At 31.6% G+C, this 27,416-nt stretch overlaps 1 protein-coding gene across 2 annotated transcripts; it reads left to right on the forward strand.

Annotated features, from left to right (window-relative positions):
• Positions 1–16: 16 nt before the first annotated feature.
• Positions 17–27,193, forward strand: Dp1 (satellite-binding protein 1 Dp1). Of its 2 annotated transcripts, none has more exons than XM_074115211.1 (23): positions 17–226; positions 2,379–2,442; positions 6,541–6,795; positions 6,900–7,115; positions 7,809–8,015; positions 8,297–8,512; positions 9,769–9,952; positions 11,406–11,536; positions 11,627–11,917; positions 12,004–12,160; positions 13,620–13,792; positions 13,893–14,024; positions 14,395–14,541; positions 14,620–14,778; positions 15,459–15,593; positions 19,517–19,717; positions 19,811–19,967; positions 20,038–20,222; positions 20,310–20,438; positions 21,005–21,115; positions 21,776–21,973; positions 22,055–22,273; positions 23,760–27,193. In XM_074115211.1, exons 3-23 carry the CDS (start codon positions 6,592–6,594, stop codon positions 24,132–24,134), a joined length of 3,927 nt encoding a protein of 1,308 aa, XP_073971312.1. In that variant the 5' UTR covers positions 17–226; positions 2,379–2,442; positions 6,541–6,591; the 3' UTR covers positions 24,135–27,193. The 2 variants fall into 2 exon arrangements, with proteins under 2 accessions (XP_073971312.1, XP_073971311.1); XM_074115210.1 differs by lacking the exon at positions 17–226 and adding an exon at positions 2,187–2,257.
• Positions 27,194–27,416: the final 223 nt, after the last annotated feature.

Below are 27,416 nucleotides of genomic sequence, written 5' to 3' on the forward strand. Positions count from 1 at the left end.
ACCTGTAAGCACTTATGGCTTACTTGTGTACAGATACAGACCTAAAACAAACTGATTACCTCATTTTCTCAGTGCAGTTTGAAAATGAAAGTTGTATATTATAAATAAGAGCAGTTTTTATTGTTATTTTTAACTTGTGGTACGATATGTTCAATTAATATCAGTTGAAGTGAAGTTACAATATTCAAATTGGTCTCTTCTCTCTTACCTGCAGTAAAAATCCGATGTAAGATAAAATTTTCGTTTTTTACTTAAAATTTTGTTAATAATAAAAATAAAGTATAATTTCAACGTTTATTTTAAAATAAAATGGTGTTGCTTTTAATGATTATTATTATTAATGTTCTACTTGTTTTTTCAAATCTTAGATAAACATTCTCTTATTCTTTCTAGATATTCTCGCCATTATATTATCAAAATCTATCATTAGAAGAGAATAAGTATGATTGTTACAAATGTGAAGTGTCATGAAAATTTATCTGTCCGAGGCCACATGCCGATAAGATTTTCGATAAACCTTGCATAAATTTATTATTTTCCAAGCTTTAATATATGATAAAATCAATTTGAGCGCAATTTCTAATGATACCAATCAGCAAAGAAATATACAATTTTTTGTTGAAGGAGATCATAAGCTTTTAACTAGAGATATTAATTTACTGAATTGATTCAATTTAATTTTTTACTTTATAGAAAGTAGCAACAATGATTTTCTTTAAAATCTCGAAAGATTTCTAGACCTGAACCTGGTTTTCTTTAAACTTTGTGTGCTCTTTCCATTCAAGTGGCTCTGTAAAATTTAATTGAATCTGTCAAAAATGTGATTACAAAAAAATATGGGTGCTACGACGCACAAAATCAACGAATGTCTGCCGTGCTTGATCTTTTTTGTCCGTCATAGCAATTATGTTTCCTGTATCTGACTGGCTCTTCATTCACCACTATAGGTCAATTTATCACCTTGGTGAGAATCCGATTTCACTCATGCTTTTGTCTTACAGCGCATTTGATGACAGTTTAAGAGAGAGAGAGAAACATTAAAAGAAATATTTATATAGCGCTTCTGGTAGTGAAGTGGAGGTATCAATTTTCTGTAAAGTACCATTTCGTATTAAGTTCAAAAATGATTACTATATTATAACTAATGGGGATTAAATTGTAATACTAAAAGTTCGAGTTAATATTTCTTGGAATACCACGTTTTCAGTTGATTTCTCACTTTTGAGATTTTCTAGAAATGAAGCGCTTTTATTTTTATTTTATTTATACTTCGTGCATTACGTACGTACTTGAATGAATAGAATTTTTTGACACATTTTAGGAAAGTTAGTATAGACATTGGTAGGAATTATAACTGTATTGTACTAATGAGAGTTAAATGTATAACAGAAATTCTTAACGTTTTTGAAATTCCATAAATGAAGAAAGTTTCTATCCGGACGTGTGAATTTGTTGAGAGATTTCTTTTTTGTTCTCATTTACCATTTGCTCAATTAACACAATTTCTTTAGTTCGAAATTCTTTTCATGATAATTGACTTTGAAAGATTCTCTAAAAAGTGTTCTCTCAAAAGAACACTAAGATTGAGTAATCATTGAAGTTTGAAGAAAATACGTAAGTAAAAAAGGGGAGCATAAAGTAAGATGTAGTGAGTGTTCATTTTTTTTTAAATATATCTCACCAAGAAAGTTAGTATAATCCTATCAATATGAAATATTATAACGATAACTTAAGGTTTAAATGCAATTTTATAATATATGTATTAACCTTTTACTGGACAATTATTCAAACGAAAATAAATTGATGGTTAGATGATCTTTGAAACTCTTGTTCGCAGTTTAAATCTATTTTTTTTTTATTCCATTTATCATCAATTTTGTCTTTCACTTTATTTCATCTATTCAAATTTCTGAAGAAAAAAATTAGTATCGAAATTTTGAACCTTCACAATATCACAGTAACAAACCTTCTTTGCTAAAGTAGTGCATTAATGATATAAAAGTAAATTCCGTTTTTAACGCAATTGAAATAAAAAAATGTCTAAATAAAAGTTATTAGTTACCAATAATTTTAATTAATAACATTTAAAGTGAATTATTCTAGATGTAAATGTTATTAACTTTCCTTGTAAATATTTATTTAAGAGAAATTTATTGTATTTGGACGATGTTTAATGTTGGCTACACTGGATTTATCACAACAGTACGCCCCTAGCGTAGAGTATTAGAGTATTTTACTTGTGTGTGTCTGCCATTCGGTAAGGATGTTAAGAGATTTTAGTAACTTTAGTATAGCTTATTAACCGTATTTTTTTTAAGGATTTACATTAAGAATATTATAGAATCCTACGTTCATTAACTATTTATAACGGTTTTTAGGGAGACAAGCAAAACTGGCTGCTTAGGAGGTAAATTCAGGACGGATCTTACGGCCTACAGTACAGTAAGTCTAAGAACTACGTATACGTCTAGTCTGCATGACCTATGTTTCTGTAATAGTTTATTAATATATAGATTATGATTCATGAACTGTAGTTTGATAATATTTTTTGAGTTAATGGAAAAAAATAATAGTTTTTTTGCTTAGTATTTAATTTTTATATTTTTAATAAGTGAAACCTACTTTGACGACGTGTCACATATGCCCTTACCGTATGCCACATTTCAATCCATTCCAGTCTTTAAGAAAACTCACTAGCTTAGCCATCTCTTACTTCCCAATAAATTGCTTTCACGTCTGTAAGTGGATAGTTAATTTTTATTTTCTTCTAAAGACGCCATTGGCATTAAATACGTGTTAAAATTGACGATAAACACGATTCAAGGTCAATTGACAAAAATTTATTTTCTATTTTAACCAATTATTGTTGACCGATCGCATTTTTGTTGCATTTTTTTTTTTTAAATTTTGCGTAACATCAAAACTGTTGCTAATTTATGATTATGCTAATACATTAATGCGTTTACATTTTGTTTAAACTTCTTAATTTTCTATTATTAATGAAAGATTTTCCCTTGTTTGATTATTTAGTAATTTTGCTAAAGATATATTGTTTAAAGTATTTACTTTCAATATATTTGTGAATAAAAATAAGAATAAATCTTCGATTATACACAAGTTTTTAATACATTGCAGAATTAATAGAAAATGTCACAAAAGGATTTTTTTTTCTTTTTAATTGAACTGTTGACTTTTTCTTTTATAAGGCTTCTTTTATAGAAAGTTGTATACTTTAAATTGGAAGTAGTTCTAAATTATTTCATTAAAATTGATTTCCCCTTAAATTAAAAAAATAAGGGCTTAAAATTAAATAATTATAATTTTGAAAAAGTTTTATAGTTTTCAATTTGTGATTAACTTTCTAACTTGAGTATTATTCGACCAGTTCATATCAAATGGGGCAGTAGATCTAATTTTAAATTTAAAAGGAAGAAAAAAAAAAGAAAGTTTTTTACTGAATTGAATTAATACTTCTTTCTTAAATATTAAAAGTGAAAAAAATTTATTTGTTGATGAACTTTGAATTTAATTTTTAAGTTACAAAAGTTTATATTTAATTTGATAAAGTATCGACAGCATAAATTAGCATAGTATATATCTGCAGTACGTTAGGATTTGCAGCGCAAGAAATTTCAAATATTGAGCGATTGCTGTAATTCTGGGTGTATACAAACTAGGCAATCAACCCAATTCCTCACCGAACTATACTCGTCGTCTTAGAGATACTGGACAGAGCATATCATTTAGAAATGAATCTCTAGATAGGCTTAATATGGATCCGAAGGCACGAAATCTTGGCAAAGAGCGGCATATCTTGAATATCTGACTAGTGAACTATGATAGTTTAGTCAAGTATTGAATCAAAAAAGCTGAAATTGCAAACTCTGAGGGACCGTCCCTCAGCAAGCATAAGGTATGGTAAAAACTAAGCAGTTGAGATCGAATTATGCTGTTTACAATGCTTATTAATTAAGCTGTGTCTTTGTCTATAAACGAGAGATACTAAGTACGCGAGAGTCCAGCAATAAGGTACTAAAGGGGCAGCAACAACAACAATTTATCTTTAAAGCTCCTTTTCAAAATAGATGTACTCAATTTGAGTATCAGAATTTTTATTCAGTATCAATCAAATAAATTGAAAATCTGTGTTTTTATCTTTCTTAACAAAACATGTAAATTATAGACACATTTGTGAAATAGGTGAACTCATAGTTGCTTGGTATAGTATTTTCGTCTTACTATGGCAGCCAACACGTCTTAAGACTTCATACGGTAGTTTCAAGCCCATTCAAACCCATCTTTCCCTTTTGAGCGCCTCGTCCTAATGAATCTCTCGGATTTTCCAACTCTCAGTGTTATGCATCTCTCTTTAATGTAGCTCCTTCTTTCTCAGAAACATACAGTATTGAGCCTGGGGCTTCACTTCTATAGGCTGTCATCCAGTTTCTTTTTTGATATAATGGCTTTTGTATTGAGAATACACTCATATTTCAGTAGACCTTTTCATCCACGTTTTTCTTCTGCTATAATTTGATTTTGAGCGTTTCTCTTTTCTAACTGCTGCCTCGTCATCTGGTCATCGCTGGTCTATATGAGGTGCTTCGGTTTAAAAATCTAGAGGAAAGAACTTCAAAATCCTACCCTTAGGTTCTCCAAGTTGGCGTTGAGCATGGAGCTTCAAGCTTTCCGCACAAAATAAAACCAGTGCCATGAGGCTTAGTAAAATTAAATAATTATCAAACGGTAAAACAGCCTTTTAAGCTGAATCTGGATCTCCTTTACTAGTTTTTCCTATTCATTTAGATCTTCGGCTTCAGAGTGGCTTCTTTTTCTTTTGTTACGAAGGTTTTCCTCTACATTGTCTAGTCTGTTAAAAAAAACTCTAGGGCTCTCTTATAAAACTCTCCTAGCTTTTCTTAGAACAACCTTCATAGTACCAGACCTCTTCACCACATTATCCAACAATCACTATCTCAGCTTTTTTTTTTTCTTTATGTAAGCAACTTTTTCCGATCCAATAATTTCGGATAAATAATTTTCGAAGTACGTTTCTCTCTTAAACCCTAAGGATCTTTCCAGTGTCTGCTCCTCATAGCTGCTTGGGATGTGTGACTGTGGTTTCATAAGCTGCTAACTCAGCCTTTTGAGATATATTTTCTTCCGAGAATCCGTTACCAAGTTCGACTTGAGCTTAGGATTAATAAACCTACGTACTCTTTGACGGTCTTCACGGGCGATTGCCTACTATTCTCTAGCCCTCCTTTAACATTCTTATCCGTTCACATTCTTCTCAGTACTACCATGGCATCCTTTCATCCTTTTTTTACAACTTCTTCTCGGTTTCCTTAAGACAAGATTCTTTTTAGAATCCTGTATGGGCAAGCATCCCAGCCATTTGAACTAGTTTTCCCTTAAAAAAGTTTCTATTTAAGGGCACCATCGTAAATTTTGTTAAGTTCAGCATTTTTGTTTATTCTCCAGCAACCATACCCCTTTTTTTATAACTAATTTGTGTACGTCTGCAATTAAGAACAAGTTGATAAAGCTTCTAGAAGAGAAGAACGTGATGTGCTTTTTAACGAAGTGTATAGAGTCGATTTCCTTGATGGTTTTGTACGGTATATCTATAAACTTTGACTTGGCAGACGGACAAATGTCCATTGTCTAATAGTGTATATACGTACATAAATTTATATTGAATTTTGTAATTCTCTAAATAAAAACACTGTCAATCACTAGCTGTACGATTGCGTTGCGAGATTGAAACCTTTGGAACTTTGGGTAGGGAAAGTCCTCAACCTTTTTGAGGTTGGGTAGGGGAGGTTTCGTCTACTAGATCCAAAAAAGGGGAAGGCACTGTCTTGTGGCTGCGGTGCCGTAGGGCACAGGACTCGTCCCTTTTCTAATCTTAATCTTAAATCTATCTACCAACTTCGAAGAGAAACCTCATTCCTTGTTACAACCATAAGAAATGGGACGAACCAGGTTTAAAGGTGTTCTCGGAAAAAAGAAGCAATGGGGTAGTAGTTAATACATCAATTTTTCTTTAAAATTGAAAATTTTAAAGTCAATTTTTTAAAATCAATTGAAAATTTAGAGAATAATTCGTTAATAGAGAATTTAAGAGTTATGGCTTACGTTTTGGATCGAAAAGAACAATCCTCAAGAGTTCTTTGGCTCTGTTGGCAAAGACTTTCCTCGCGGGGTCTAGTAATAATCGATTTTCTGGAGTTATTACTTAAGTGTTAAGTATATCTGATTTGATCGTTTGGCAATTGACTGAACTACCTTTTTGTGATCTCGTCTTCACTTTTAGTGTTTGATTTTATTCTTCGAATTTATGTAAATAGTTTAATTGTTTGAATATTCTTTTGACTGATTAGCAGTCTGTTTTAAAGAATCGGGCAGTTCTATTTATAGAACTTGTAAGTTTTTTTTTGTACAAATCAAAATCATTGTTCTTTTAATATTGCTATATTCACTTTATCAAAGAGAAAGTCTTCCCTACCAATTAGTTCTTAATTTGATTAATATTTCCAGTGTTACTGTAAGACTCGGCGCGTGACTGGCTAAATCTCTCAGCAAGCAGATATGGAGGAGTGTCAAGTGTACCAAACATCAGAGATGATGATGGCTGGACCTTCTTTGGTAGGTGAAGAGGAACAAGAAAATTCATCATTGTTTGTATATGATGAATTATTTCCGGCATTACCTGAATCGGCCAACTCGGCTCCTGCTACCGATTTAGGCAAATGGAACAATAAAATGAGAATTGGAAGCTCCGTAATTACTCAGGTTTGTATAGTTTTTTCGGGAGAATTTACATTTAAAAGGAATTTGTCCTTTACTGAATTTCCTTTCGACCACGGCACTTTCAACGTGAATTTTTGGATTACTAGGTATTCCGTGTACCAGCAGATGAACGTAGATTTGACAGTAACAACAGTTTTGGTGAAAAGGAATCGATGAGGACTTGTTCAGCAATCATGAAGGAAACTGGTGCGTTGATTGAAATCAGTTCTAGTAAGGATCAGTCCCTTACTTTCCTAGTGACTGGCAAACAGGATAGTGTAATGGATGCAAGAAGAAGGATTTTAAGCACATTTCAGACACAGGTACCGTTCCGTTTGATTCATCCTTGGGTTATTTCCAATTTTTCTTCTTCTTCCTGACAAAACCTGCATAAGCTATATCTTTTCTATTAGTTTAGCGAACGTATTTTACCTCAGTTTGCATAAACCAACTGAGAAAACCAGCTGCGGATTCTAAGTAGACCTTTTATGACCTTTGAAACAATGAATTTGAGTCATTTAAAGTTGATAATTTTTAAAAGGGAGAGATTACCATAGTTGCTACCTGGCATTGCAGTAGTGTAAACGGGTCCCTTAAGAAGAGCAGCTAGGAACGCTTCCTGAAATTGCGACAATCCTTAGTCCCTTTTTTCCTGATTTCTGTTATTTTCCCTGACCTCAAAAAGTGCAGGCTATTTCCTTATTAGAGGTTGACTGAATGGTTGTCAAATTTTTATCCTAAACCTTGGTGATATTTTGGTAGTTATGAAATATCCAAAAGGCTTTGGATGAAAGACTTTCTAGCATTCTACGAATAGTGAAATTAGTCGTAAACGACTCACTAAGCAAAATATTATTTAGGAAAATCATGATCTAAAATAAGAAAGAAATCATGATTAAAAGAAAAAAAGTCTCTTTTATTTACTTTCACGCTTTGAAAAAGTTATATAATTCCTTTTTGGATATTAAAATAAAGGTCAAAAATAGACAATAATGGTGCTTAATTTAATTTTATAGGCTAGCTCAAAAGTATCCATTCCTAAAGAGCATCATCGCTGGATTTTGGGAAAATCTGGAACTAGATTGAAGGAATTGGAAAAGAATACAGCTACAAAGATTACTGTTCCACCAATAGCCGATTCCTCGGAAGAGATTATAGTTACTGGGACCAAGGAAGGAATCGAAAAAGCTGTGCATCAGATTCAAGTTATATCAGATGAACAGGTAAATAATTGATTTCTATGTTAAATAGATTTAAAACAATAATAATTTATGGTTGGGAGGTGGTAATGCGAGATTCGAATCCACTGCTGGCCTTTTTATTTTCTCAACCTAGGAGCTCCTTAAAGCCCACGTTGATGTACAGCGTCTTCTTTAAAGAGAGGACTGCCTGGAGGCTGGGAATGCCGTAAAAAAAGCTCTGCGCGTTATGACCTCTTACTTTTACCACATTAATAATAAAAGTCCTAATTGTATTTGTGTTTATTAATTATTTCATTTTTTAGTCAAAGAAAGCATTTGAACGTATCACCATACCAAAAGTTTACCATCCATTCATCTGCGGTGCTTATAACGAAAATATAAATAACTTAATGGCTGAAACTGGAACAAGGATTAATGTACCACCATCGTCATCGCAAGTAGATGTCATCACTATTGCTGGTGAAAAAGAAGGAGTGGCTTCTGCTAAGGAAAGAATTATGAAAACGTATCAATCAATGGTAAGCATTGGATTTTTTTTTATGAAAAATGAAATTACTAGCCTTATTTTCTTTCTCATTTGATAGAAGTCTTCAGATTTTAAGTTTTCATTGGTGGTAGAAGTTTTGTGGTCTACTGAATACGAAAATGAGGTAACTACCTTTTTAGGATAAGTAAGTAAAGGACTATAGACGTGTCCCTCCTCATAAGCCTACCTCAAAACTTGAAATTCTTAGATAGTTCTTAATTGATGTTTATTTCTTTTTAGTACCGCCAAGCGATCAAACAAAAGGTTATTTTGAAAATGGTTCCGAAAGTGCTGCTATACTGAAAAGATTTTTTAAATATACTATATATTATTTTTAATACATTGATTTTTAACTTGGTATACTGATTGCATACTAGAAGATCTATGACTTATTTGAAATAATTTTAGTATAATTCTGGTTAAGGGAAAGTTTTGCCTTCTTTTCGCTTTTCTTTAAAAAACCATTTCAGAAGAACCATTTGCTAAATATCGATCTGACTCTTAAGTAAAATAATCAAGGATTAAATGTGTAAGATGACGTGTTAACTTAGAAGAAAATGACGTGAAAGGAAAGAATATTTCCTGAAAGATATGGTTTCCGCCGAATTACTCGAAAATCATAACAGCTTGTTTTTTTTTTGTTTTAAAAAAGAAGCTTTTATAACTTTAGTTTGAAAGATTTTTGCAGTAAGATTTATTTTAAGGCATTGAGGAGATGTGGGGGTGATTTCTCTTCAAAGAACCATTACACTGAATTGTTCGGTATTGCCATCTAGGTTTGTATTAATGAAAACTTACAAGTTACAAAAGTCCTTTATGACTTACATACTTCGATTTGCGTAAACCTTTTTGGTAGAGAGATGTGATAGTTCCTTCTTTACATGCATGACCCTCCCAGCTCTGTTCCTTACTAACTCGTTCCTCCACATATACAATATAATTCTTTTCAGTATGAGAAACCTATAGTAAAGCCTAGTAACTTTCTATTATAGTGACACTAACATTTACTTTAAAAATCGCAAGTTTTAAGAAAACCTTTAGTAAGAGAAGGTTTTTTGGGAATGTTCTATTTTTGATAATTTACCATGATTTAACATTTTTTAACGAATATTTTCACAAAATATTTATGTAGAACTAGCTTACATTTACCAAAGTTACTTATTATTATTTAATAAGGGTTAAAAAAAAATTTATTGAACTTATTGAATAATTTATAGTGATGTATGCAATTTTTGTTTTCTATTTAAGGAGCAAAAGTATGCTACGGTAGGTGTTGAAGTCAGTAAAATGCAGCATAAATACGTCCACGGACCAAAAGGTACAGGTATTGCGGAAATATTACAACTTACCGGCGTGAGCGTAGAAATGCCACCATTGGATTCGCAAAAGGAGACCATCACTCTAAGAGGACCTCAAGACAAACTTGGAAGTGGTAAGCATTTTTGGGGACTTGGACAGTTAACAAAACTTTGCGATCAAAATTCTCGAATATCCTTTTTTTTAAAAAAAATAAAAATACGTGAAGTACCATTTTAATGGATTGATTTATACATTTTTTTTGTTGAAATTTTCTCGGTAATGATTCCAACGATTTACTTCAGATTTTATGTACACATTGTACTCATGTTTTTGAACAACGTTTATTGGCTAAATTATTCAGAAAATTTTGATTAAAGGACATTTTCGGTAGAGGGTGTAGCTTAAGGCTTCACTATACCAATTATACTACAATAATATAAATTTCTTAATATATTCACTGGAAATTTCGAGTTTTAAAAGTTTATAATATCGGTCAATACTTTCAAAAGCAGCAGACAAGTCAACAAAGAAAGCAAAAACTAATATTAACAATACTCATCAAACTGCTAATATTGTGGCAACTGTCGAATAAGACCTTATGAATCCTGCTTGAAATTCGCCCAGCACATTCGTATTATTGTGAACAGGGAATACGAGTATATTGCATCTTTAAAACTTATGCATATTAGTAATGTATATAACTAATGTATTTTTAAATGCATAAATTCTATCAGTGCCCGGTGCTTTATTATTATCATTTTTTTTTGCTGTATTCAAACCCGCTGGTAACTCTGACTGTAAAAAGAGAGCATCTATTAAATCTTTAATTATACATGGTTCAGCATCAACAATACGTGAAGCGTTAACAAACGGATTCAATAGTTATTAAAATAATCCGTTTATACTGGGCGTACTGCTTAAAATACCTAGTTTCTTGGAAACTGTGGTGATACTTTACTGAAGTAAGTTTTCCAGTATTTTGAGAGATTTTCTCATAAGTTCCGCCGATTTTTCTTTTAAATCATTCGTCCACAGAACGAAAGTTTCATTTGGAAAAAAAAATTCTGGGAGAAATTGCCATAGAATTTTCTGATCGACATAAGTAAAATGTGTAATGTAGCATCCTGATGGAATATTCTCACCACATTTTACAGTGAAGTTGGAATTTTCTTTAAAACGGTTTCACATTATACGTATAGCAAACGTAGATCTACAACTATCATATTTCGAGAAAAATGCTACTTAAGACAGTTCTTTGGGTTGATTAGCTTTCTTCTGAAGTGAAATTAAATTGCAATGCACAGCCTCAGAATGAGTATAATACTAATAAAAATTCATTAAATAATCAAAATTCTAAATTTCAAGCAAATTGGTTGAGAGGAAGTTTATTTTAATGAATACATTTTCGATTGTAAGCTCTTTTATTGCTGCAAACTTCTTTCAAGAAAGACGTCTTTACTAACGTTTGGTATGAGAATGTTTTAGTGATCGCACCAAGATTCTTGATTGTGAAATACTTCAATGATCAATTACTTAAACATCAGGTACCGTTTAAATTTAATGTTTGGATATTTCTGTATTTCTAGCATTGAACATGGTTTACGGCAAAGCTAACAGTGTACAAGCAGCAACTGTGGACGCTCCTTCTTGGATACACAAGTATATTATTGGAAGGAAAGGCGCCAACATCAAACAAATAACACAGGATCTCAGTAAAGTAAGGATTAAAAAAAAAAAAATAATTAAGAATAGTGATGACTTTTTGTAAAGATTATGTTAATTTATTATTATTTTTTTTTAAATTTAGGTACATGTTCAATTCACTGAAAAGGAAGACAAAATAACAATAGAAGGAAGCCCTGAAGAAGTAGAACAAGCAAAAGCAAAATTAAAGGAACTAACAGCGGAAATGGTTAACAAACTTACATACACAACGTTGACAGTAGATCCAAAATATTATAAACATATAATTGGTAAAAATGGTGCAAATGTGAATCGACTCAAAGAACAAACAGGCGTTATTGTTAATATTTCTGAATCTGATCAAAATGTTATTAGAATTGAAGGAAGTCGACAAGGTGTGGATACAGTTAAACAGGTATGTTGATTTATACAACTTAGGGAAGAATTACTTTTGCATTACAAAGAAGGCCCTCCTCTCATAATTTAATAATTTTACCAAAGGAACTAGAAGAGATGATAGCAAAGATGGAACTTGAAAAAGAGAAAGATGTTATAATTGATTGTAAATATCATAGAGCTCTCATTGGACAAAAAGGAGAAACTATTAGAGAAACTAAAGAAAAATTTAGTAATGTACTCATCATGTTTCCGCCACAAGGTATTACAATTGTTACATAATATTTTAAATTCGAAATCCTAAATCTTCTCTATCGTTCTGGGGTACTTCGATTTGCGTAAACCTTTTTGGTAGAGAGATGTGATAGTTCCTTCTTTGCATGCATGACCCTCCCAGCTCTGTTCCTTACTTACTCGTTCCTCCTTCTACAATCTACAGTTACCTGTCTCCTGAATATATCCTGCACCATCTATTTCTCGGTACATTGTACTTTGTTATTGATACAAATTGTATGATTATTGAAGAGTGTTTAGAACAAAGGCGTAATTAGAAGGCTGTTATCCTGGCGCGGAAACCACTCAAAGCCATTAGAAGTCAGCAAAGTATTAGAAAATAACATGAGCGGTGAAATTGGTGGGTGGAATCCTCAGTGAAACTCCTTAATCGGGTCTTTTACTAAGGCATTCCAGTAAAAGTGGAATGCATTTCGGAAGATTTTTTTTGTGAAGGGGTTAAACAAGATAATATTTCATCAATTGTTTCACCTTCAGTTTTAAGAAAGTATTAAAATTCGTTAAAATAGAAAGCCAGCCTGACTTAAATCCCAAGCATTTTAATTATACGCTAAAAAAAAGTTAATCCTAAGCAAAATATTGCTAAATACTTATTGAGTACTTTTAAAATTACGTCAAGGATGATGTCCTTATAGCTGTTGTACTGAAAAATCGTGTGCGTTAAAATGGAAATCCCAACCGCCACGCCCTGTGAACCACTGTTCGTGTAAAATAATAATAAACATCTCAAACATAAGTAATTTAAAAAAAAGAAAAAGAAAAGGACTGCATAAGAAAGTTTAGTTCAAGCTTCCGCCACTAGACACCGTGAGATGCATTTTTCTAGGTTGTAATTGTAACCTTCTGACTAAACAGTATATTTAAATAAACTTAATTTTAAATGTGAATGTTATGGATAATTTTTTTAAATAAAGATTAGAATTTGTTTTTATTTAAAGGCTGAGTTAACACGTGCATCGGATGAGCCTTTAAACGGAAAGCATTTTTTTTAGATTTGACAAGAAGAAACGGCACTAGACATGTAGAGTAGTAGTTTCTGTTTCGAGAAGAGTGCGGCATTAAAAGTTCGTGCCTTTAAGTTTTATCCAGGAGTTTTACACTAATTGAATCTTACAAACAGACCAGACTGACGGGATGCCATTTAATCTTGTCTTTAAACTTGTTAAAGCTGAAATTTTTTGAAAAATGTCTGTCAACGTTATTTTTACCTTTTTTTTTTTTTACAACATATTGGAAAACTTTGATTCTTCGTAAATAAATAAATATATAAATAAATAAGGGAAATCCGACCCCTACCTAACTCGCAGTCCTGGGGTCATCAATGCACGTATATCAATTTGTATGAACAGGTAACCCCATTTATTGATTGTATTTATTGGTACAAATCAGCCGTATTTAAGCATACGCATTTTCTACCATTTGTACAGATCAAAAGAGCGACATAGTTAAATTAAGGGGACCAAAAGATGAAGTGGATAAATGTCATCGATATTTGACGAAAAAAGTTAAGGAGTTAATAGAAAGTAGTCATTCCATTGAAGTGCCAGCTTATCAATGTCATAAGTTTATCATTGGCAAAGGCGGTGCAACAATAAAGAAGGTAAAGAACGTAAAAATGTGTGCACATCTTAAAAAAGAATTATTTTGAAAAGTGAAAAATAAAAGCTCATTTATTTGTGTTTTGATATTTTATTTTAAAGTTAAGAGAGGAAACTAATACAACTATTGAAATGCCATCTGAAGGAAGTAAGAGCGACATGATCACTATTACAGGAAGGAAGGAGAACGTAGATCGAGCCTGCGATATGATCATGAAAATACAAAATGATCAGGTAGTTTTTTAAAAATGATTTTGCTTACTCCATTATACGTAATATCTATTCCCATTAGAAGTAATGCGATTGAGTTGAAAATTATTATGTATTTGAATTATTCTTAATAAATTATCTTATCTCTTAAACAACTACTTTATAGAGTTCATCCAGATAAAGTCGTATTACTTTTGATTGAAATAATTTTAATGAAGTTCGATAAAATGTGTGACAAGGTTCTGGTGCTACTTGAATTTTTCAACTTTATTTATAATAAACACTGAAACCAATTAACAATTAGTAACAATTCGTACTTAGAAGAAATTTTTGAAAGACAATTTGTTAGGGTACTCAAAAGTTATTTCATTTAATTTAATTTCCTTAATTCTAGATGAATATAGTATCTGAGGAAGTATCAATCCCACCTAAAATGTACAACTCACTTATTGGTGCGGGTGGTAAATTGATTCGTTCAATAACTGAAGAATGTGGCGGTGTAAGTATCAAGTTCCCGTCAGCTGATAGTAACAGTGACAAGGTAAGTTTGTTTAAATATTCAATGTTTACAATAAAAATAGGACATTTGTAGTATTGAAAGTTTTATGCTTTTGGACAGGTTGTATTGCGTGGTCCAAAAGATGATATTAAGAAGGCTAAACAACTGCTATTAGAACAAGCATCCGAACGGGAACTGCACAGCTATACGGCCGAAGTAAGAGCTAATCCACAACATCATAAATATCTTATTGGGAAGTCTGGATCCAATATTAATAGGGTAAGAGAATATATTTTCTTTTTAATTGAAGTGAAAAAAAAGCAAGATTTTTCAACTGTGATTAGTCTTTTTTAGTAATTTCTTCAGAGAGATCTTGACGACTTGGTAATTTAGTCTGATCAAATCTTTTTTTGCTCTTGCAACCCATAGTTTCTGCTGAAGAATGTTGATGTGAATAACTATTTAGGAAATTCCAGCTCGCTAGTGCATGTACACATCTACACTTGAATCATTTCTCACTTTACAGATGATCTCGGATTGCTGGAACAAACACCCCCTCGAGTAATATTTTTGACACGTCTTTTAACTTTACAGTAGATGTGGCTTTGTAACCACTCCCCAGATGTAAACTTAGCATTATACAAAAGTGATGGTATTGTTTCCTCACCCAGAATAATTTTGTAAAATTAAATTGAAATGTTATTAGCAATTTTAAAATGTTCGCACTCATAAAAGCTAATCCAAGTCAATCCAAATTTAGCAAACCCAATGAGTTACCTGACATTCAGCGGGTACACTTTTCGTGTAAGTTTAGACGTTATTACCTTCTAAATTATTGAAATGATTGTAGAAAAAAATTAATTTTAAAAACTTTAGGGAAGTGTTTTCATATCATTAATTATGAAATAAATAAACTTATTTTCCTGTTTATATTTTATAAAAAATATTGTCTGGCATAGATTCGAGAAAGTACTGGTACAAGAATTATTTTCCCATCGGATAGAGATGAAGACAAAGAATTGATTACCATCATTGGCAAACAGGATGGTGTAGAGCAGGCGAAAGCTGAACTATTGGCTGCCATACAGAAAATGGTATTGTTGAGTTTTGTTTTTAAAATAATTAATTTTTCTATTCAGTTTTGCTTAATGCGAATAATTAATAAAAAAGGTAATCTTTAAATAATTTTTATAATTGGTTTATATGTATTTACATATATATATATTTTGCTTATACTGTACGAATTGCTCGCAGAGAAACTGCCGAAGAGATCCTAGTTATTAATTTCGACCTTCTTGAATATTTCTTTGAATACTTCTTTCGACCTTCTAAAAAAAAAATGAAGTTACACAAATTCTTTTCTATGAAGTGTCGATCTTGTCCTGGTGGTCATAAAGTAAATATAGCCTTAGATTGGAAGGACATCATTTGTTGGGTAGTGACCAGAATCCTAGTAGGTTACTTTAAGATTAAGAAAAAGCTGTCTTTTTAGAAATAACTGTCATTATTCTAATGATATTTCGAAACTTGCTTAAAAAGTTCCTAAATTTTATCAACATTTTAAAGAAAATTTAAATAGTTTTGGTCTGAGTTTTTCATCGTTCTTTCTTCCCAGATCTATCGTTTTTATCAATATTTCCTGGATTTTTTTTTTATAGAGTTATTGGGAATTTGGGATTGAATAGTAAATCATTTATTTTCTAAGTTAATTTGCCTAGTTAAAAGACAATTCGTCAGTGAAAGCCAAGTGTTGAAATGAGTAAAAGAAATTGTGTTTTTAAGGTAATTCGCAAAAGCCATTAATTTTGCTAGAATTGTTAACAACTTGGAAATAGTTTCTCTCATTCTGGAGATGAGATGTGACTTTTTTCATGAAAAAAAAACAAAAAAAAAAACAAGTTTTAAATTAAGTAAATCCTCTTACAACAATTAATGATGTTCAACAATAAAGTTACATGCTCTTTTCGATTTATAGTAAAGAAGTGAAGCTCAAGATTACTGTTACTGACATTTTTTTTGGGCATTTTGACAATTAAATTAGTAGAATTATGAAAGGGCATTAATAGATCTGCTTATCTTGGGCTATGAGATTACTTTCCAGTATAGATCCATTAAAAAAAATGAAAAGGTCAAAAGTTTATTGTCTAGGTCTTCATGAGGTCATGTGGGACTAGTCTTCTAACCCTTGTCAATGCTAACAACAATAATGTAATTATATAATAATAAAATAACAATATAAATGATAAATAATTAAATATTTAAATGGCCTGATAATTCATAATTTTAGGTGTAGGTCGTTCGCAAGTTCAATACAGTTTTATTTCTACAAACATCTTATTTGTTTTAGAACTTGCGGAAGGTTTCCATATTTTTGGTTTTATGAAAATTACTAAGTGTGTTTATCATCGAAAGTGTTCAGTGTTTAGTTATATATCAAGGTTTTGTGATGTTAAGTGTAATCTATCTGTTAATCTTAAAATAGAAGGAGAATATGGAAACATCGATGTTTCTGAGTTTGTTCGAAATTAAATTCATCATTTAGTGGTCAATTGAAATTTCAGAAAACCACGATCTTACTGAAGTATAAGACTTAGAAAAGAATTGGACAAAAATATCTGTTCAAGAGTTAATAAATTTTACTGCTGGAGAAACTTGGACAAAGACATTAGCTGGGTTTGAGGAACTGAAAATGGAAAAATCTTTCATAACAACTGTCTGCCCTGTTTAGACGAAACTCTTGACTTTTTGCAGTATGATCAGGAAACTAAAAGGAAAATTATGATGGAGGAGGACAGAAACGGAGGCGAGCATTCGAACTGCGCTCGAGATAGTTTCTATATTTCTGCTTAGACTGCAAGCCATATGATTTTACATGACTGCTTTTTTCGTATGTCGGTCAATTAGGTTTCTTGAAATTTGAACTAAAACACCTTGAAATATATTGTAATTGTATCAAATGTTGCTATTTGCCAAATAATACAGATTGTGTTTCTTATTGGGAGAGTTGCATATCTTACTTGCTGCAAACAAACTTCATCAGCAACTCAATCAAAAACATATATTACACAATTCAGAATCTTGAACAGATCTTATTTATTGTTGGAATTATAAATTTTTGATAAATTTACTGGATCTTTGTTGTCCGAATAGAAGTGCCATCGAGTTAGCCTCGAATCCGCACACAAATTTGAAGTACGCTTGTACTTTTTCTCTACTAAAAGAACCTCACGAAATTGTCCCTTCCTTTTTCAGCAAAAGGAATCTGGAATTGCAAATTTATTCATATTTTTACAGGAAGAAAACTACGACTCGTCACAAGAAATGGAAGATTATCCAGAAAGTGTTCTTCTTCAACAATCGTTTCTCGACTTAGCAGATCCAGAATACTGCTTAAAATCCAAGAAAAGTAGAATGGAAGTTGAAATCGACCGACAAAGCCAACTGCTAGCAATAGCTTGTGAAGCATTATCAAAGAGCGATGTTGAACGAGATTTAGCAAAAGTTTGGGCTTATAAGCTAAAATCTTTAACTAGTGATCAAAAATTGCTAGCCGAGAAGTTCATAAATGATATACTATTTGAAGCTCAAATGGGGAAATTGACTCGTCATTCTGTGAAAATACGTGGATCTGAAGATATTTATCCATCTTCCGTTTCCTATCCATCCACATCTACCTCATCCGAATTTATTCCTATACTTCCTGCGCCCAGAATTACCAACATTCCTTCGAATAGTAGCCATTCCATTTCAGATAATTCATCTAATCAAATTTGTGATACAGTGGCGAGATTCTTTTCAAATTATAATTAATTTCATTGTTTTTAAATTGACATAAGTGTGAATAAAATTTGGACTTTTTTTTTTAATATCATATTTGTATTGCTTACCTTGAAGTAACCCTTTTTTGAACAAATGGTAAACACTCATATTTCTTGATGCCGCGGAAGGCATCAGAAGCGCAAGTTTCTCCAAAGTTCTACTTTTGTGAAATTATCTTCGCTTTTCAGAAAAAATATTCTGATGGGGCGTGTAAGATTTTTTGAAGTTCCAGGTAATTGACATTAATCTCTTGCAGCGTACCATCGAAAGTATCTTCAAAATCACTATGCCAGATCTTCTTTTTCAAGTGATGAAGTTCTCCACGGAGTAGGTTCTGACTTTGGTATACTGTTCTGCTCAGAGATATAGTATCCCAATCTTCCATTCACCTCACACCGCAACAACCCCTTAGGGCTTTCTAGGAAACGGGAGAATCTGATTGGTAACCCTTCGAGTTTCTTGTAGAGAATATTAATTGTCAATGACCATGCCTCGACGCCGTACAAGAGCATTCAAAACTTTGGAGAAATCGAATGCAAACAGTTCTAATTCGACTTTAATTTCGTAAATATCGATCTATATATACAATTAATAGTCTATGAAATTCGTTTCGGCTCGTTTGCTAGAAAATTTCAGCAACCAGTTTTTCTGTATTATAGCCCAGAATATATTTTTCAGTCGTTCTTTTCTACTCTTATCTTCAGTAAATGTGAAAAAAACTTTTGCAAAGTTATCGTTGTATTCTTGTTCTTCAGGTTGTCTTCTTCCATAGATTCATCGGTAATCTTTCATTTTTGTTTATACCCCAGTTTATATTCCATAGATCCATTTTATAATCAAAACTTCTTTTTGTGGACTCTTAAACTATTCTGCGATGCCTACCTTTATTTCTGCTTTTAACTCAAATAATTCCTTTAATTAACAATGAACCTTAATTGATAAATCAACTAAATTAAGTATGAAGTTCGTGACTATCTTTTCTGGTGTAACAAGTGAAACCTGTGCCAGCAGGCTGGTATGGGAATGATGATGTAAAGATGTATGTATTTAAGGAACTTCTCCACAATCGCCGATCATATTTCAATTAAATAAGTCAAATAATTTTTATTGATCAACTTATTTTAATTATTCCCTGAACACATAGATTGTTAGTGATTTTCTTAATTTTCAAACAAAAAAAAAACTTCATAAATTTAAGGAAAATGTTCGTGAATGCGAGATGATTGTGGAACAACGACATCATAAACATTTTGTAGCGCATCGATGTGAAGTATTGCACAAACTAGAAGAAGAATTCGCTGGTGTGACCATATCATTTCCCAGAAGTGGAGTTATATCTGATAAAGTAACTATAAAAGGACCACCTTCGTTAATTGATCCAGTTAAGAATAGAATACAGGTAATTTAAGTGATGGTTATAAATTAATTTTTTGCCCTATCAGTATCTCCAATTTCTTTAAATCGGTGTTTTGTTTTTTTTTAATGAAAAAAGGAAATTGTGAAAGATCTTAAGGAACGTGTTACAATCACATGCGAGATCCCACAGAAAAATCATCGTGCTGTTATGGGACCAAAAGGATCAAATGTTCAACAGATAGAAGCAAAGTTTGATGTTAAAATCAAATTTCCTGATAGGAATACTGGAAGAGGTTTGTTAATGTTTAAATAAAAATTAAACATTAACTATATTAATTGTTTGTTAAAAAATAAATATTATAGGCATGGACGATGGACAAGGATATTACGATGAAAATCTGGAAAATAACTTCAATGAAAATCAACCAATGGTAAATGGTGATAGTGAAGGTCCAAATCCAGCAAATATTATCAAAATTACTGGGAAAGCGGAAAATTGTGAACTGGCAAGTCAAGCATTGATTGATAGTCAACCAATTGTGTTTGAGGTTTGTGTTGTAACTTCTGATTTTTTTTTATTTCGCTGAAATTTATTTATTGTTAGATCAAATAATAAAAGTGATTCAATGTTACAGATGGACGTCCCGTTGGAATATCATCGTGGTATCATTGGACCTAAAGGACAAAATGTTAAAGATATGATGAACCAATATGAAGTATATATCGATGTACCAGGTGCAAATCTACAGCAAGAATTTATCAGAGTAGGTTGAGAGTAAAAATTATTACTGTATTATGTTTATAAATGCTGAGATAGATAGACGGTCAGAGGGTAAATGGACAAATCAATAGCATTGTAGTCTCTGTAGCTGCTAGCAAAAAACAAAAATCATCTGAGATGTAGAGCGAGAACCGCTTCGACGTATTGATCCTCATTTCTAGTTTTGCTGTAATGAGAGCAGGAATTTAAATATACAACTTCTTCTTGGAGTCGTAAGTCTTATTTAAATAGTTTTTAAACAAGACAAATTTAAGCTCATCTCCGTTAAGATTATGTTGAGTAGGTAATTCTTATATTCCTAAAATAATAATATTTCGTTGGAAATTGCAGCGTGTAAACTCCAAACGTTTGATCCAATGTACACTATTCCCCTTTTCTCAGAATTGTCCTCAATCGAATTTTTCTTGTTTATTTTTTCTTCCATTGGAAAGGAATATAATTCTAAATACCACATTTCTTGCTAACATCTCGGGAAGTGGTAATCTCGCAAAACTAAATTAAAGCTTGTCCCATTCTCTAATGAATAATCTTTTTCATTATTTAATTTAGATAAGAGGTTCACCGGCTGCTGTTGAAGAAGCAAAGAGAGGAATTGAAGAAGAAATGCGGAAGTTTGATGAAGAAAAGGAAGACAGACGTCTGAAATCATTCAAATTAACTGTAAGTTGTAGTAGTACCATTGATTAGAAGTATTTGTATTGCGCCTAATTTGCGAAAGTATGGTTTCACAGGAAATAGTCTTGGTTATTAAGACTTTTGCGTCCGATTTTGGTTTGGTTTTCTTTTTGAAAAAGGACAGTAGCCCAAAAAACGAAAAATCATAAGAAATAATCCCTCAAAACATATTGCAGAAAGAGATCACGAAATTGAAAAAAATCGCAAGAAGTACAAGTTTTCTTTCAATATTACTTTCGATTTACTAAAGTTTTGCCAAAAACCTTGAAACTGGGAGTTGAGTTTTCTGAATAGATTATTTTTATTTTACTTAAGAATAGATTTTATGGGGTTACTTTATCCATCTATCGTTCGTGTAGGATGAGGTGGGAATTTTAAGATTCAATGCAAGTCCTGATCATGGTCGATTCTTAGCCTGGTTCTTGTTAATTTTTAAGCCCTACTAGTATATTGGCTAACTGTCCGGAGCAGGGCAGTTCTCTGGAGAAAGTCGCTGGCCACCAATGACCTCAGGTGTTAGCATGCCCCGTATTAAATAAATCAAATCAGAAAGAGAAAGTTGTGAGGTAGTTGCTCACATCAGCTTTTCTTTCTGTTATTGGCATTTTCTATTAAATTTTATCACTTTTATTTCATTATTCACAGTTGGAAGTAGATCCAGATTATCATCCAAAGATTATTGGAAAAAGAGGAAGCGTGATCAGCAAGATTAGAGATAAACACGGTGTCCAGATAAACTTCCCACGAAGAGATGACCCTGATGAATCTATTATAACCATACAGGGTTATGAAGACAAAGCGAATGCAGCAAAAGAAGACATTTTGGCCATTGTACATGAACTGGTAAGTGAATATAATGAATATCAATATATTGAGCTTTCTTTTTTTTTTAATAAAAACATTAATTTTTTCTTTTTTCTTTAGGATGGTTTGACAAAAGAAGAATTTGAAATTGATTCACGGGTACATTCTCGTTTAATTGGTGCTCGTGGCTGGTCCATTAAAAAGATTATGGAGAAATTTCAAGTAGAGATCAGATTTCCTAGAACAAACTCCGCCAATCCGAATTTAGTTACGGTGGTTGGACAAGAAGATAACGTTTTCAATGCTAAAGACCATTTGCTAAACCTGGAAGAAGAATACGTAAGTTAAAACAAAAACCTTTCGTTTTTTTACTTAGATCAATGGTTTTGGGGAATTTTATTGAACTATTCCAGGCAAACTTGTTAAAATTAATTGACTATAAAATAAATATAATAAATCTAAAGTATACTGACTAAAATAAACGTTCTATGTTCCAAACAATTATTGCTGAAAAATTGACCACAATTGACGTGAGACCAGGAATAGATATCCGACGTTCTCCCATCAAGTTGCATTTACTTCCAGCTTTTAAAAAAATTTATTCTCTTCAAATCTACAGTGTAAGGCAATAGAGAGCATATTTCATGGATTGTAGTAATACAAATAGCAAGCAAGCAGTACGACATGACTGACTTGGATGTTTAAACAAAATCGTTCAACCAGAACTGCATTTTTCGATTTTTTTTTTTTAGTTTGTAACAGTTTTCGTCCTTTTAAGTGGCATTTAAGCGTGTTATAAAGTCATAACTTGGTAGTATTTTGACAACCGGAAATCCACTTTGTAGATAAGTGTTTTACTTTTTTGAGATTTGTCGAAAATTGTTTCTATGATTTTCTCTAATCTTACTATTTACATTTCAAAGAGGATTTGATCTATAACATTTATTTTAATAGGTTTTCCGAAAGTATTCGCTTTGTGGCAGTTCTGTGAAGGAACTGAGGGTAGTCTCTTCGCATCTAGTCTCACATTGATGGAATGTACGGTTTTTACGAAGCACATAATGCGAGAAAGAATTGAATATGTTTTCAAATTAAGAATGTAAAGAAAACTTTATAGACTGGAATCTGAAAATCGTAGTTAATAACTTTACGAAATATCGTTTATGTCGATTTAATTTCGCTTTGTTTATTATATTATACGATGTCAGGCATTCCTCCAGGATGTCCTCTCATTTTACATGGGATTTTTGTTTCATTACTTGCGCAGCATGTAAAAGAGGAAACGGTCTCTTTTATGTCCAGTATAAACAGCGTTGTAGTCGTTATTATAATATTAAAAAAAAATAAAGGGCTAAATCAGTTGTTAAAAGGTGAGGTTTCTCCTAATAAACATGCAGGTTTGGTTTCAGTGCTTGAAGAATTTGATATTGTAACATGGTCTCTCTACTTATCTAAACTAATGGTATTTCTTCTTTTTTTTTAAAAAACAAAAGCATGTTTCTTCAGTAAGTGTGAATCAAGTCATAACCACCTGTGCAGACTAATAGGGGACTGTAGTTTGGACACGGTGCACAGGCACACAGGAGAGTTAAGGACTCCCTGAAGTAAAACTTTCCTTGGAGTTTTTCATTGTTTTTCCCCTCATGACCTACTTTTATACTATATTCTGTAAAAATTTATGTAATTAGCTGGAGGTCATAGTATTTATACTGGCACTCCTAAGTACATATGTGTACACCTTCAATTGTTAAATAAATTTTTTCTATCTAGAAAAAAAAAAGAATGCATTTTGTACAAAATTGTAAAATCAGTTTTAATTCCTCAGCTGCAAGATGTTGAAGAACTAGAAGCCCGTGAAGCTGTACGTGCAATATCCTGGGGAAGTGGTGTGATAACCCAGTCAACACAGAACTCTGAAAGAGGCGGCGGTGGAGGTGGTGGTGGTGGTAGCGGCGGCGGCGGCGGTAGTGCAGGAGGTCAACATCACCACTATGGAGGCGGTGGCCATAACGCCGCCAGCGGTGGAACTGGTGCTGGTTTTATTCTAAAAGGAGCACCATGGGAACAGTCGTCCAATCATCATCACCAACAACAACCACAAGCACCGGACACTGCTTCCACACAGGAATTTCCTTCGTTTGGTGCACCAGTCTCTGCAGGTAGTACAACACCGGCACCATCTTGGGGCCCTAGACGGTAGTCTTTCTCCCTTGCTATTTCCGTCTTATATTAAATTTAAACAAAAAACAAAAAAAAAAAATGATAAAAATCAAGAACAGAGAATAGGGAGATTCGTAAATTTTTGTTTTTCTATCAGCTATTTTATTTAGCCTAAATTTGTATCCTTAAAGTACATTGCAGCTGATTCATTTTTAATTTTTTTTAAAATTTTTAATACATTTATTAAAATAAACATAATGGCTAAAAAGAAAAAGTGATGTATTATGTACACTTGTGGATGCATTTTTATATTTTATTTGTATTGCAAAATAAAATACAATAACTTCCCATTTTCCAATTTAGATAATTAATGGAAATTAAGACAATTACACCATGCGTTAGGCCATTTGATTGCTAGTCTTCCAAGCCAATCCCATATAAATTTTTTTTTTAAAAACTGTAATTTGATTTTTTTTTTTTGTAGGGCTTAGCTAAGCCAAAAATCAAATGCAATTTTTCTGTGAATTATAAATATTTTTGTTTGAAAGGGAAAGTTTTCAAAAACAATTTTTCTACGATATTTTATTGCTCATCTTGAATTAATTTTAACCTAAAATAAATTTCAATTCATATCATTATTTATTATTAAAATATTTTGCGCGTGGTGTTCCCAATTTTTTTTTTGAATAATAAAGAAAATAGTAAATACCAATATTAAAATGCATCTCTCTCTGTACAATATTTGTACTGTTTTTTTTTCTATATTTCAGCTATGAGATTTTTATTTAAATTTTTTTAAATTAACTGTTAAAATATTACAACTTCAAAACATTGAAAACATATTCCCTCTCCAAAGCAAAAAAAAACTTTTAAGTTAAAGTTTTATTACGTACAATCAAAAATAATTAAATATAAATAAATAAAGGTCACTTTGAACTTTTCCCTCTGCTTGCTGATGAAAAAATCGGGTTTTGACTATTGGCTATTCAATAAGGACGTAACTTGTACACTTCAATTAAATAAAAAATAATAAAACCCTTCAAAAAAAAAAAGAGTAAAATACATTATAAAAAATAAATTCAAAAAAAGAAAAAATTGCAAAACAACAAAAAAAAGAACAACTTCATTTAATTTACTTAATTTATTTACTTGAAAAAAAAAAAAATGCACCTACATTCTTTGTAATAAAGACCGTGCAATAATTTAAAAGAGGACTCCTTTAGTAGTAATTCAAGATCAAGCAAACAATGGCCCTATTTTTATAAAAAGCAACGTAGTAATTTATAACGTGGTTGTGACTTCTACAAGTTCATATAATATATTTGTTGTCGGAACGTGATGGTTATTCCTTTTTTTTGAATCGTGTTCTGTATGACTGCATCCTCCAATGAAGATTGAAGCCACAGATGACTCCTCCATTTCATTATAAGTCCCGTTACTGGAAGTTTTACTGTTTACTGTAGGGGAGGAAAAAAAATTCCTGATTATGTTTCAGCAAATGAGAGGAGAGATACTTCTAACTAACTAAAAATGATAAAGAGACTTACTAATGTTGCGATGCTTGTAAACCTAAGGTTATTTTTACGTTTGTTGCGAAACCATACAGAGACAAAAATGTGGCCAAGTTACAACAGGTGGGCTTTAAATGCTTAAAAAGGGTGTTAGTTGTTGTGATGAAGGGAAATCCATTAGTTTGTTAGTCAAACTTTTTGAAAAGGTTTATAAAATTTGTGTATTTGTAACTTTTTTTAAAACAGAGAAAGAATTTTTCTGAGTTATTGTACAATCTCGTCATCAGCTTGTCGTAGATTTCATAACTATGACATTTTTTTTTTTTTCTTTTTTTTCCCCCCAAGAACTTCATGCCATAAGCTGGAAGACATTTGAAACAATCTCTCGGGTTATTTCACTTTTGTGCCTTCTTGTCTTCAAATTATGGTCAACATTAGAGCCTCTGTCTAGGCTCTACATAAATTATCTTCCTCTATGCATTTTTTGTTTTTCTTTATTTAACTTATAAGAGGATCTTTGTGGGAGGGATGGAAACTGATTAAGGAATTCACCGGCTGCCTCCGTAAAAGTTTGTAACATCAGTTTAATAAAATAGGTAATCAAATGTAATTAAGAGTTGACAGCTGTCAATAAATTCATTGACAGTTTTGTTAGTCATTTTTTAAGGGGCTGCCATTGATTGAGCTGAAAAGAAGATTTTAGCCGCTTCAGGGTTTCAAAGCGTTTTAAGCATACAAAAAAAATCCCTCATAAAAACCCAAATGCCCATCTCTACTACATCGAATTTTTGTTTAAAAAAAGAAAAAAGAAGGGCCTCTTGTTAAAAAAAAAAAAAAAAAAAATTTTATTTTTGTACACTTTTCTTTTTAAATTATAATTATTAAATTACGGAGGGGGGAACAACATACACACTTTTCGGGATTTTCCGTTTTGTTTTCGTTCTTTGTGTTTTAATGTTATTATTATTGTCTTAATTCTTTTTTTTTTTAATTCCTTTTTTTTGATTTGTAAAGAGGATGAATGAATTTTCATGTTATAAATATTATATAATTTGTTATTTATAAAATAACAGACTGACCTGTGAGTGAGAAGGGGAGAAATATATTTGAATTATATATATATATAAATAAAAAAAAAATATAATATATAAATATAAAAAGTTTAAAAAAGTAAAATTACAAGTATATAAGCGATTTTTACATGGTGTTGAGGGCTGCATGTTAAAAGAAATTTTTTTTTTTTTTTTATACATACGTAATGAAATATTATATATAACACATAATAAAGTAAATACAAACAATATATTGCAGTGCGTAACTTTTAAAGAAGAAAAATTAACAAGTGTGGTAAATAAGGAAACCTCACCCATGGAGATTTATTTAAAAACGTTGTTAAAAAAAAAAAAATGGCCGATATTATATCGTTTTTTAATTATTATTTTTTATTTTTGAAGAAAAAAAAAAGTTGTTAAATAAGACAATATTTTTTACCAAGAATGTTGGCCTCAAAAATGGGTGAATGTGCTAAAAAACAAAAAAAAAGTAAAAAGAAAAAAATTTAAAAGAAATAAAATTGACCAAAAAATTGTTTTTGTTTTTTTATTGATCTTCCTTTTTTTAAAAAAGTTGTTCATTTTATTTCTCTTTACAGGTTCAGCTTTGAAAGATTATATGTTCTTTTAGTCAAGAACTTATCATCTGGTACTGAGGTGTCGTTTCAATTATTCTTGAAAGTTGCGCTTAACTTATCTGAATACATTTTATACAATGTTTTGCTTTTCTTTAAGGTTTAACATTTTAAACATCTGTCA

This window comes from Rhodnius prolixus, unplaced genomic scaffold (genome assembly GCF_049639745.1).
Source record: "Rhodnius prolixus isolate KJV_2025 unplaced genomic scaffold, Rpr scaffold_7, whole genome shotgun sequence".
NCBI classification, from domain to species: domain Eukaryota; kingdom Metazoa; phylum Arthropoda; class Insecta; order Hemiptera; family Reduviidae; genus Rhodnius; species Rhodnius prolixus.

Coding starts and splice junctions, on each gene's coding strand:
- Dp1 (XM_074115211.1), top strand. CDS start 6,592: ATGGAGGAGTGTCAAGTGTACCAAACATCAGAGATGATGATGGCTGGA. Junction 8,513..9,768: donor TGAAAACGTATCAATCAATG/GTAAGCATTGGA, acceptor TTTCTATTTAAG/GAGCAAAAGTATGCTACGGT. Junction 14,025..14,394: donor TGAAAATACAAAATGATCAG/GTAGTTTTTTAA, acceptor CCTTAATTCTAG/ATGAATATAGTATCTGAGGA.